The 12,992-nt window shown below is 49.0% G+C and overlaps 1 protein-coding gene across 1 annotated transcript in view; it reads right to left on the bottom strand.

Moving 5' to 3' along the window:
- The window catches only part of Casp6 (caspase 6), a 9,727-nt gene extending 545 nt beyond the window's left edge, over positions 1 to 9,182 (bottom strand). The window contains exons 1-7 of the mRNA XM_004626762.2: positions 9,098 to 9,182; positions 6,491 to 6,533; positions 5,638 to 5,784; positions 5,136 to 5,212; positions 3,437 to 3,612; positions 579 to 738; positions 6 to 93 (exon numbers count right to left, since the gene is read on the bottom strand). Coding sequence (XP_004626819.1) covers positions 6 to 93; positions 579 to 738; positions 3,437 to 3,612; positions 5,136 to 5,212; positions 5,638 to 5,780 — 644 coding nt within the window. The 5' untranslated portion in view covers positions 5,781 to 5,784; positions 6,491 to 6,533; positions 9,098 to 9,182. The remainder of the gene's footprint in view (positions 1 to 5; positions 94 to 578; positions 739 to 3,436; positions 3,613 to 5,135; positions 5,213 to 5,637; positions 5,785 to 6,490; positions 6,534 to 9,097) is intronic.
- Positions 9,183 to 12,992: the final 3,810 nt, after the last annotated feature.

Here is a 12,992-nt window from a genome sequence, read left to right as displayed (position 1 = left end):
TGAACTCCAGAGTGGACCCGTATTTCCCCAGCATTTCGCACAAATCTTGGATGTACCACGAGCCATACACCGTTTCTCGGTGAGAATAGTATCCTAAAGAAAAGAGGAAGAAAAAGGAAACTGCAATTCTCTTGCTTTCTTATTTTTCTTTTTCTGAGATGGAGTCTCTTGCTATATAGTTTAGGCTGGCCTTGAACTCCCTGTGTCATCAGGCTGGCCTCGAATTCATGCCGCCCGCGTGCTGGGATTACAGGTGTGTGAGGGAATGATTTTGCTAAGGCAATCTACACTCTCACTTCTCACTCTGTGCACTACAGTTAAGGAAATGACTGGTACAGTCCATGACTTGCTGACACCTACTCGTTCAATTAGGAAAGACCTGCCCCAGCTCAATCAAAGGGGAAAAGCAAGTTAGCAATCTCAGCACACTAGGAAGCTGAATCAGGAGAATCGGAAGTCCACACCAGCCCAGTCACTGGAGGCATGTTAGTGAGGCCACGTCTCCAAAAGTGAAGGCAAGTGTCACAAGACCGTAGATGCCACGGCTCCCATCTGCACACAGCAGCACATTTACTTACCTTCAGCCACCGAGTAGCACATGAGGAAGTCTGCGCCCGCAGGGAGGGTGTGCACCGTGGCTGCGTCCACCTCAGTGACGTTCTCTGGGGCCACTGCGGGATGATGGTCCACCACATCCAGAGGGACTACGGGAGGGTCGTGCTGCTGTCCCCGACATGCCTACGAGGCCAGAGGGACAAGCATGTGCTACCACTTACTACCTCCTCACAGGGACTTTGGTACAAGGTCTCATTACACAGCTCAGACTTGTAGTGATCCTCCTGTTTTTAGCCTACCCAGTGTTGGGATCACAGGTGTGTGCCACTACGCCCAGACTCAGTGACCAGCTCAGCACGCCAGGGGGCAGGGCCTGCGGGCCATGCATTACCAGGGTTCCAACCCAAGTCCCTGAGTTTGCCTAACCAGGCACTTAGTCTCCTGAGCTATCTCACCTGCCCTCTTTGCAGGGACTTTGGGTCACCCACATTACTTGGGAATGCATTACATGTAGTTCAAAAAATAATATGAACTGTTTGTTTGTTAGTACAGTTATGTTAAAAAAAAAAAAAAGGCTTGAAAAATACTTAACTCAGGAAATTACACAAAAATCTACAAGCACTGAATGTTTTTTATGTGCCCTGAAATATCTGCATTCAGGCTTGTAGAGAACAGCTGTCAGAGCTTTTCCTCTAATACGTCCCCATCCTTAATGCAAAAAAAAAAAGCTGTCCACAAATACATACCAGAATGTATAGAGCGGGAGAACCTAGGGGAGGAAAGAACTATGATTTTAAATCTCTGATGAGGAGCTGGGGATACAGCTCAGTGGCATAGCACCTGCCTGGCAAGTGCAGGGTCCTGAGTTCAATTTCTGGTACCAAAAATAAAGAAATAAAATAGAAAAAAATATCTGATGTATTATAGATGTTTTTGTCTTTCAAGGCAGGGTCTCACTATGGAGCCCAGGCTGGCCTCAACCTTGCTGGGATCCTCCTGCCTGAGCATCCCCAGTGCCCGGATTACACGTGTGCACCACTGCACCTGGCTTCATCTTAGTATTTTTTATCAGGCTTATTTTTAGGTCTTACTTTGCACTCTCCTTCGTAACACAATACAAAACCTGTAACTAGCAGAGACCCCCTGCACAGCCTGCTGCAGTGCTGATGCAAACCCTGGAGAAGCCCTGCCACACATGGGCTGAGCACCAGCCTGGACCACTTCCTTTGTTCTGTGAGCCATTTTATCCTCACAACCACCCCCAGTTGCAGGGGCTCCTCCTATTCCTGAACCACAGCTAAAGATTCCAGGTCCGGGCCACGCACAGAAGTCAGAGTGCCTAGTCCCAGCGACCTGGGAGTCTGAGGCAGGAAGCAGCTTGGGCCTAGGGAATTTGAGACGAGCTGAGGGGTTAAGACAAGCAAGCATTTCTTTCCCTTGCGACATCTTCCCAAGAGGAGCTCATGACCATCCCCGCTTTTCTCGGGCTGGGTAGTGCTGGTTGCCCCTACCCGATGAAACAACTTTTTTCTTTTATTTTTTCCATACTGGGGATTGAACCCAGCGCCTTTCCACTGAGCAACATCCCAACCCTTTATTTTATTTATTTATTGATTTAAATTTTGAGACAGGGGTGACTAAGTTGTCCAAGCTGGCTTTGAACTTGTGATCTTCCTGCCTCAGCCTCCCACAGCACTGAGCCATGTCATTTCTGTCTTGGTCTTTCCACTCTGGGCCCCTCTCCTCCCGTTCTTTGTCCCTAACCCCTGGTGTCCCTTGGGGCCTGTACTCATTTCTCAGGCCATTTCCATTGGTTAAATTCACTTCCTCCCACGCGCCCCACCTCCAGCCACATTTCCCTTCTCCCCATGTCGGTCAAGGCTGCCTGCCTAAAGCCCAGACCTGGCCGGCAGCTCTTGCTCCAGCCTGACTCCAGCCGTCCCCTCTGCTGTCCTATGGCCGAGCCCCTGCCGTACTCTGGGGCAGCATGTGCCACCAGGTGGCTCACACCACATGCCACCATGCAAACACAGAACCACAGCACTGGACTTCCAGTTGCTCTTTCCTTTTCTTCTAAATCCTTACCTATGAGCCAAGTGCTGTTATCTGGATGAAAACACAGGCCACCCCTAAGCCAGTCTGGAGAGCACTGGAAACAATTTGCTCTGAAGAAAGAATATGGCTTCGGTGTTCCAAAAGAATTACCACGCACAGCTACTGTGCAGTTGTGACTGTGTGTTGTCTACATGCCATGGAACACCACTCTGCTATGAAGGAGAAACCTCACCCATTTTAGAAAAATAAAACCTAGGGCTGGTGAGATAGTTCAGTGGACTAAGCGCCTGCTTTGGCAAGCACAGGGATCAAGGTTCGATCCCCAGCAGCACATGCCATACCAGCCCTACCCTAATGCCTGTAATCCCAGTGCTGGGAGGCTGAAAACAGGAAGATCACTATGAGTCTGATCTGGGTAGTGAGACCCTGCACCAAATACATAAAATGAAAATAATAATAATAATAATAATAATAATAATAATAATAAAATAAAGAAAAGTAAAACCTGAAAACCAAAAGGTGAAGTGAAATGAAGCAGACATTCAGGCCTGAATCTCACACAGTTTTCCTCACATGAGAAACTTCAAGTACACAAAAAGAGACAGATAAAAGGAAGTAGGGAGAGAAAGACTCCTCAGAGGGGACGGGACCAGGAGGAACAGGGGTGGGCCGCGCACGTGACTCCACATGAGGAAGGCATCGCCATGCAGTGCAAACGTGGACTCATAAAAATACTGGGAAAAGCACAATTGGCCTTTAGACCTTTCTGGTCACACGCGCTGCACTCTGGCTCTCTGGAGTGCAAGGACGCGCTGAGCCACCTCACCTGGATGATGAATATCTTGGGCTTCCCCACCAGGCTCCGGCACTTGTCCCCTCTGAACAGGGCAGTCAAGGTCTGGATTTGGATCTTGGCGTCAAACGCGTAGATATGGTCATCTTCGCCATGGGTCAGGAAGGCACACACAAAGCAGTCGGCGTCCACATGGCTTGCCGTGGACGCTGTGAAGGCCACCAAAAGTGGACACAGAAACAAAAATAAGATGCTGTTATTTATAAAGGTGAATGAAGTTTGCTGCTTCAGAAGAGTCTCTCATATGACTGGGTGGGGAACTTGTCATTCTCTAACAAATGCAAAATGTCTTATTTTAGGCTTTAATCAAATAGAATAAGGGCCGGGGAGATGGCTCAGTGGCGTAAGTGCCTGAGTTCGATCCTTGGTACAAAATAAATAAATAAACAAATAATAGAATAAATGATATCAACTTATCTGATTTTTAAAATTCTGAATTATTAAAGTTCAAAATTGCCCAGGTTGGGGCCGGGGAGATGGCTCAGTGCAATATGCGCTTCCCTGGCAAGCACAAGGGCCTGAGTTCAATTCCTGGTTCTGGAAAAAAAAAAAAAAAAAAAAATTGCCCAGATAGCACACAGCTGTAATGCCAGCACTTGGGAGGCTGAGCAGGAGGATCATTGCAAGGGCTGGGGATACAGCTCAGAGGCACATGCACTGGCCTGAAGCCAGCCTATGCTACATATGCACTCAAGGCCAGCCTGGACTATACAGCAAGAGTGTCTCAATCCCTCCCCACCCTAAAAGTTCAAAGGAATAGACTCTGGCCTAATCCCATCAGCTTTTCTGTCCCCCTGATGCCAGGGCCTTGTAGGAGCAGGGCAGATGTCTTCCCCAAGAGGTGTCCCTGGCCCTCTCATTAGCTTGTAGCATAACAATGTGGAAAACATGAAAGAGACCACACTGAGGGGCCTCCTTTGAGATCCAAGCTTCCCTGGAATAGACTAATTTTCTGTCAATCACAGAGGCTTCCTGGAACAGACAGGAAGGACCTAGAGACAGCACCTTTGAGCAGGCCCGAATGCTTTGCATGTCCAGAAGAGCTGGGCCCTGCACAGCTCACAAGCAAAGCAGAAGCCTAGCACACAGCCTGGCAGGTAACCTGCAGCTGACTCAAAGGAAGTTTACCATAATGATGCAAACGTCATAGCAGCCCGGCAGTGGCATGCAAGGCTGGGCCTGTGGCAATGACAGGGTCATGTTGTCACTAGAGTACCTAGTGCCAGGGGTGGTGCAGAAATAAAAAGGGAGATGGCTCAGTGGAATAAGTGCTTGCCTGGCAAACACAAGGACCTGAGTTCAATCCCTGGTTCTGCAAAAAAAAAAAAAAAAGAAAAGAGCTCATATCCTCAAATCACAAATTTGAAGGAAGTGAAAAAATGTGGTGTGAAATGTGTCAAGGGAAACGTGAGCCTACCAAAGCCCAACAGGGGCAGGGCTTGTGGTGTCAACGTTCACCATGAGGTGTGCAACGTGATTAATTTGCACAATGCAAACTTCAAGGCACAATGCTCTGCCCGGATCTCCAGCTCTGGTCAGCAACAGAAGCAGAGGGCCCAGCCCAAGCCTACAAGCCAGGCTACACTGTTGGCTCATTTTCCTGAGCAGTGGTCATGCATCCCTGTCTGTAAGAGCCCAGGGGAGGAAAAGGCAGAACGGCAAGCCCACCTACCGTCGTGAATTTGTTGCAGCAGCTCTTCCACTTTCAGATTATTAAAGCATTTCACTTCAAATCCCAGCTCTGAAAACCTGGGGATATAAAAAATTGAATGTTAGCTGGTGAGCTTTTCCAATGCCAATTATCCTTACTTTTGAGGATCTACACCCATTTTTAAGACCCATAAATCTACTTTTCTTTAGGTGAAAAGAAAAATACATGACAAGTACTGATCACCCACGCTAAGGAAGGATTTAGCCATGATTAAGGCTGATTCTGTTTAGAGACTGCCAAGGCTATGCAGGTGATTAGTGACCTGCAAAGCTGTCCATGCAGAATGGAACAGGGCTGGGGGCTGCCGAGTTCTGAGGGAGGCTCTATTCTGGGGAATCTGGGGTCTGTTCTGTGCCACTGGGGACTGAAGGAGCTGGCCTCACACGAGCTGAGCACATGCATCCCAGTGGGCCCTGGGGGGTTATGTCATCAGTCTGTCACTGTGACTCGGAGACAGTGCTACCTGCGAGCCAGGTTGTCCCTGTCAACGTTGGTGCCCCGCCTTTCCGGCAGCATCAGGTGCCAGAAGAAGTGCTCCTGGTTGAAGATAAGCGCAACCCCTCTCTTCTTGTGGTCCATTTTGTACTCTTCCGCTGGATCGACCATTTCCCTGTCCATAGAAAGTTCACAGAGCCATCATTTTGGGGAGGATTAAGTAACAAGACTGTCAGGCCACCAGGCAAAGAGCACACAGACCCCTACTGCTTCTGGCGGTGTCAGGCTGCGATTCCCCCAGGTGCTAGGGCAGGTTGTGCTAGTCACAAGTCACCCCCAAGTGGACATTGGTCAGATCATCCTGGGCAGCCCTTTCTAGCCACTTCCATGGACACATCCCCAGGATCAGCCACCAAGCTTCAGCATGATGTCCAGGCTATACTGACTTGATTTTGTACATGTAGAGCTAAGCATTGACCATGGGGTCTTCAGACTCAGCTTCATACCTCGTCCTTTGCATTTACGTATTTTTTATTTTGAGGCAGGACTTCCCTAAGTGGCCCAGACTGGGCTTGAATTTGTAATGCTTCTGCCTCAGCCTCCTTTAGTGCTGGGATGACAGGTGCATGTCACCCTGGCTGGGTCCATGACAACCTCTGTGATGCATTATCAGTGAAAAAACAGTCTCTGGACATGGCTGCAGGTCCTCTGACAACCAGGGACAGAACTAACACTGCTGCCTACAAATCCGCTTCTCCCAGGGTCAGACCTGACCTCCAAGGCTGCTCCTCAACTGCCGAGTTCCCTTCTCGCTGTCCTAGCTAGGGTCGGTCACAGCCCACAAAGGGAGAGACCTCTATGAGAAATGAGTACACTCTCACCTGGCCAGGAAGGTGTCTGTTTCTGCTATGCTTTGTTCTTCACCTATTTAAAAAAAAAAAAAAAAAAAAAAGTTGATTTTGTGAACTATTTTACTGTTTGACCCATGGTAGAAAAAGCAGCAGAAGTTCCCAGGCCCCATCTCTAAAACTCCTAGGAATGCAGGGAAACCAATGAACTACAACAGCTCAGTGATTTCTCACCCAGTTCTGGCCTGCAAGACAACAAATCATAACAGAAAGAGACAAAATTCACAAATACACCCACTACGAAGGATGGCTTAAGTAGCACAGCTCTGGAGCAGCCAGGGTATGTAAAACACTCATTTGCTTTGGGATTGGCCTGGTAGAGACGTAGGAAGTGAGGCGAGAGGAGAACAGAAGCCCTGAGATACTGAGGGAGCATGCAGGTGGGGGAGCGCAGGGCAGACAGCATCAAAGAGGACAAACAGGCCACAGTGGCCAGGAGGGGGCAAGCAGCAGGAATGCACACAGCCCTTTCGGTCCCGTCTGCCTTTCCCAGGTGTTATGGTTTGTATCTAGTTGTCTACCTAAAGCTTCATGCATGGTGAGGCAACGGGCTTCCAGAGTTTGTGATTAATTCATAATCCAATGCTGGGCTTATGGGTGTGCGTGCTACACCAGCCCTGGGGTGGGGAGCCTGAATGCATCATAAGAAAGAGAGAGAGGCCTGCTCTCTGCTGCTGCTGTTCGTTTTTGCTCTTGCTGTTTTGCTATTTCCTGCTGCCATGAACTGCTGCTCTCTGCCATGTGCCATACTGCCTTGGATCCAGCCGAGTAGGGACTGAAACCTCCACTAACTATGAGCTAAATAAACCTTTCCTTCCTTAATTCTGGGTGTCACTGTTTTACTCCAGCAAGGAGAGAAAAATACCTGAGACACCAGGCTACTTAAGGCACTCACCCTGAATCCTAGCCCCCTCTATCCTAGCAATTTGCATGAATCAATTCATGCATCATACACTCTTGAATGAGCCCTCTCTGAAAAAAACCCCAAAACTGCATAAGGCTTTGGGAGGACACCTAAGCCCACACCATAATAACCTATAATTTATTTATCAAACATGCATCTATTATTAAACTAGATTTTTTTTCCTCCATGGTACTGGGGATCGAACTCTAGGCCTTCACACTGAGCTACATCACCAGCCTTTTATTACTGTTGCTATTGTTGGTCTTGGTAAATGACACAGGTGGGGCCTAAAGTTGAAATCCTCCTGTTGCAGTCTCCTAGCTGGGTATCACCACCCCCAGCCTCAACCTAACTCTTCAACTCCCTCGTCTGTTCCACTATGATGTAACTGTCATTTCCCTTCTTCCTTAAATCTGTATCATTCTTTTTTTTTATAGGATACTTTATTTTTTATTTTTTAATGTATTTAGTTCAGGTTCTACAGAGTCTCACTATGTAGATCAGACTTGTAATGATCCTCCTGTTTCCAGCCTCCTAAGCACTGGGATTACAGGCCTGTGCCACCATGCCCAGTCTCAATCGGAGTCTCAGCGCCCGGGGGGCGGGGCCAACATGGCTAAATCTGTACCATTCTTACAGATGCAGTTTTTCCTTTTTTTCCCTCCTCACCCTAATATCCTAATCGCTGCAGGTAACGATTTGCTGGTGGCTTCTGGACAGCTCATCTCAATGCCACACCTTAGGGGCAGAGATAAAGTGGGTCAGGTCTGTACATGTCAGGCCCTCTGAGCCGGGCTGGAGGCCAGGCTGCCCTTGGATTCTCGTCCCTGCACGCTGGGTCACCAGGCCCCTGGAGAAAGTCTGTCACCTTCCCTGCTGGCCGATGTTATCCTGTCCTCTGTGGCCACCTCCTGGCCTCCCCAGATGTCACCTGCATAGTGATCCTGTCTTGGTTAACCTACCCCAGACCCTGAGCACTCTGGAAAGCGCGCGGGGTGCAGAAGGCAAAAGAAGCAGGCGAGGAAGGGGCTCAGCCAGTACCTGTGGCAGGGCATCCCATACCGAGTGTCCGCGTTTTAACCTTTAAAAACACTGAGCCGCGTTTCTGGGCCTCCCCACTGACCTATATCCCCAGCCCTCCCCGGCCCCGTCCACCTATGAAGCAGGATCTCACTAAGTGGCTAAAGTGCCCAGACAGAATTCAAACTTTTTTCTTTTCCCCCTGTACCGGGGATTGAACTCAGGACCCTGCACTTGCCAGGCAAGCGCTTATTCTACTGTGCTATCTCCCCAGCCTTGCCCTCCTGCCTCTGCCTCCCTGAATGCTGGGATGTGGCCGGTTGCCACCAACCCCTGGCTCAATTTCTAAACAATGTCATTAGTAGGTACAGGAAGAGCGTCCTGAAGTCCGCAGAGCGCAGCGGCCGCAGCCTAGCTGATGCGGGGCACGGGCTGCTCGGGGTGTGCAGTGGTGCGGCCCAGGCCGGGCCTCAGCGGCAGCTGGCAACCGACACAGAGCTCCGAGCTCCCGCGAAGCCACGTTGCGGCCGGCCCCCTACACTCTCCTGGAGGAATGGGCAGGTCCGCCCGCCAGGGTGCCTGGGGCTTTCCGCGAGGACCTCCACACTGCCCGCAGCCCGAGCGCTTCCCACCCCACGACCCCAGCCCCCGCCTACTTGTAGTGCACCGCGAGCCTCGGCTTCCAGCACTCGCGCTGGGCGGTTGCTGCGCTTCCTAGCTTCGGGGCCCCGTTGTCACGCCCCGCAGCGTCGGGCCACGCCTTCAGACCCTCGGGCTCCGGCCACGCCCCCGAGACCGCCCCGGCCACGCCCCCGCCTCCCCTGGGCGTCCCTGGAACCCAGGATCCGGAATCAGAGCTGTCCAGGAAGAGGCGCGGTCTAGCTCATGCCCGGAGGCGATTCGGCCCGAGGTCCTTCCACCTGCTGCCACGACCCGATCCTGGCGCGGGTTGCTGCAGCACTCTGTGTGCACGCGGGTGTGGATTAAAATAAAGGCATCAAGTGGAAGTCTGGCTTTCCTAGAGGGCGCTGATTTAGGGAAGAAAGTATGCAGACTTTGGAAGAACAGTGCGGGTCTGAAGAGGAAGTGTTTCTCAGATGTAGGGTCCTCACCCAACAAATGCCGCTCACGCAGCGACCTCACCGGTGCCCCGTGATGAACTGAGCTGCTCATCGTGCAAAATTCACCCCAGCGAATGGTTCTTTCAGTTAAAAAGGTGCCTCGATTTTTATAGCTTTTGTGTACGTTTACAAAGTAACCAGGTGGAGGCTGTGTGAAGACATCCATTCCTTCGACAGGAAACATGAGGGAATCTTAGAGATGAGGGATCCGTTTCATAAATAGCATAGTTATTTGGGAGAGAAAAACAAAATCTAATTTTACAACGTGTCTGCCTAGTACTTTTGTTTCAAAAGTCTCAGAGCATAGGAGATAGCTCAGCAGCATACACGCCTGCTTGGCAAGTGTAGGGTCCTGAGTTTAATCCCCAGTACCAAAAATAAAAATAAATAAACCGCGAGTCTTAGGGTGAGAAACCAAAGAAGGGTTTTCATTCAAATCTAGACACTTGCTGTTCATTTCACCGAGTACCTACCTCAGAGGTCACCCAGTCACACTGTGGGGGTGAGGACACGCCTGGGGTGCCTGAGCACGCAGCCCTCATCCACCCTCTCCAGGTCGGCTCACCCCAACTTCCCCAGCTACTCTCCCATCCCTCTCGTCTTAACGTGAAAGCAAAGTGGTCATTGACCCACCACCTTACTGGGCTTGTTTGTTTGTTTAAGGTGTTTGGTACAGAGTTTAACTACACAGCTTGGACTCGTACTGTACAGGTCAGACTTGTAGTGATCCATTTTCAGCCTCCCCAACACGGGATTACAGGCATGTACCACCATATCCGGTCTCGGTGGGCGGCTCATTGCACCAGAGGGCGGGGCCAGCCTGCGGGGGTGGGGGTTGAACCCTGGACCCTGCACTTGCCTAAGCAGGCACTTAGTCTACTGAACTACCTTGGTCTTGCTGGTTTAATGAATAAATCTTTTTCCTTTCCTCGTCCTCTATTCATGGGGCCCTTTGCGAGTGGTAACATCACAGCGGGTTGTCCTAATAACTTATCCTGCCCTTAACGTGTAGTCCTCAGGTCACAGCTGGCCAGCTGGAAAGCGAGCGTTGTTATTGCTAACGTCTTATTGCACTCTTGAAAAGCAGGCGGGAGTGGCTTTACTCAGTTTTTTGTTTTCCTCATTACCTAGCCCAACTGCAAAGCCTGTAGGAGGTGCTCAATAAATATTTAGCCTCAGAATGAGTTCCAGGCCCTTATCATGAGTGTGAGTTACCTGGTTCCCAGAACTTCCTGTCCTTTTGCCCTATTTCCCTGCTGTCTGTGCCAGGCCTGAAAACACTGTGCAGGGACAGAGCCCAGCTGGCTGAACTGCCTGTCTCGGAAAAGCAGATGACAAGAATTTGCCACTTTTTTCTCTCTAAATATCGCCTCTCAAAATAATGCATTATTTTTATGGTCTATGGGGTTTTTTGTATTTGAAAGGTTATATTTTTTTCCTCCTCTCTCAAGATCTTAATGTGTTGAGTACCTATGTTAGCTTTCCATTACTGCAATACTGTGAAAAATCAACTTAAAAGAGGAAAGACTTATCCTGGCCCATAGTTTTGGAGATTTCAGTCCACAGCCAGTTGGCCCACTGCTCCGGAGCCACAGCAGGGCAGCACCCAGTGGTGGGAGTGTGCAACACAGGAAATGCTCACCTCGTGGTATCCAGGAAGGGGCGCGGAGGGCAAGGGTCTCAATGTGCACTTCACAGGAACTGACCTAACCCTGGGGGCTCTCAAGGGGCCGGCTAGAGCATGACCTATTTCAGAATTACCAGTGCATGACATCAGACCTCTAAAGAAGAGCTAGCTGTGGTACACGCCTTGACTATCTGGGTTCTAATCCTAGCATGTCACTTTATTGCCTGTGAGACATTTTAGCCTCTCACAACCTCAAGCTCTTATCTGTAAAACAAGAGCCAGATCTTTTTGAAGCAGTCAATGCCCAACTCTTAGAACAGCATTTACAGGAAGCTTTTAGTACGCTGATTATTTTTACCTCTTGAAGATTACCCAGATTCGTTCTCAAACTGTGGTCTCTGGAGCAACAATGTGGACATCACCTCAGAACTTGTTGAAATGCATGTTCTTGGGTCTCCCCAGGCCTGCAAGGTTGGAAACTGAGCATCAACAATTACTATTATGGTTACTGTACTGGGCATGAACCTAGGGCCTTCCCACTACAGTATTATCCTTAGCCTTTTTTAAATTTAGAGACAAGTTCTTGCTAAGTCACTCAGTTGTCCAGGCCAGGCTCTAACGTGGGATCCTCCCAGAGTGCTAAGTGGTGATGCTTTGCTGGCAAAGTGTCATAACAACCCCTTCAGTGACTCTGACGGACTTGAATGACATCCACAGGGCTCACACACTGAAGCCCAAAGGTAACTGACAGGATGGCCCAGTGCTCCTAAGTCAGAACCATCACTCTTCTGGAATTACCGAAGCTGAAGCTCTGAGTCTGTCACCTCTCTTACAAGTGAAATATATGGAAAACAACGAAGGCTAGGGATCATTCTAACACTGACATTTTGATCTGTTTCCAGTGCTCACTCCACTTTCTAATGCTTTTCTTACAGAAATCATAAAAATATTAAATTCCTATGATTCTGATTCCCATATTTTTAAAAAAAACATGAGAACCAACAATTAGGTATTTGTACGGTTGTCTGCAAGATTTTGAAGGTTGCTACAAGTCTTAGTGAGTAAAAAGTATAGTGTAACTGTGACCGAAATACGAAGATCAACTACTGATCCAGTTTGTTGTTTTTTATAGCTGTTTCTGTTTTGTAGTACAGGGGACCAAACCTAGAGTCTCAACTCTGAGCTATGTCCTTGGCCCTTTTATTTTGAGACATGGTCTCACAAGTTACTAAATTTCCCAGGATGGCTTGAACTTTTGATCTTCCTGAGTGCTGGGATGACAGGCTTGCACAACCACAATATTAATTTTATTAATTTTAATAGTGTTAATATTAATATCTATCTCACGTACCACAGTGATACCTTGGTTGTCAAATATCTCTGAACTGGAACTTTCCATTAGTCAGCAGCTCTACTAGTTCAAAACAGTCTGCTTAGTATTCACAACTTCAGTCAACAGTTGAACCAAAATCTGATCTGCAAAAACCTGTACAGGCCAAGTGAGTCACATGCTGGTCTCGCCACAGACACCAAGGGTGATGCTTTAGTCTAGCATAGCTCTTGCCCAGACAACACAGTGCTTGTGTTAGAGCTTTCAAACACTCATCATTGTGCTTCTTTCCGCACTTTATTTGCATAAAATATCACAACTGTGGCTCCAAAGCCAGTGCTACCAGCAGTAAAGCTAAGAGGAAAACTGTGAGAATTGGGGCTGGAGAGATGGCTCAGTGGTTTAAAGCACCTACTTAGAACAAGCTTAGCAAAAGCATCAGGGACCGCGGTTCAATCCCCCAGCACCACATG

This window comes from Octodon degus, unplaced genomic scaffold (genome assembly GCF_000260255.1).
Source record: "Octodon degus isolate 3935 unplaced genomic scaffold, OctDeg1.0 scaffold00016, whole genome shotgun sequence".
NCBI classification, from domain to species: Eukaryota; Metazoa; Chordata; class Mammalia; order Rodentia; family Octodontidae; genus Octodon; species Octodon degus.
Note: the sequence above shows the minus strand (reverse complement) of the source record. Positions and strands in the feature narration are given on the sequence as shown.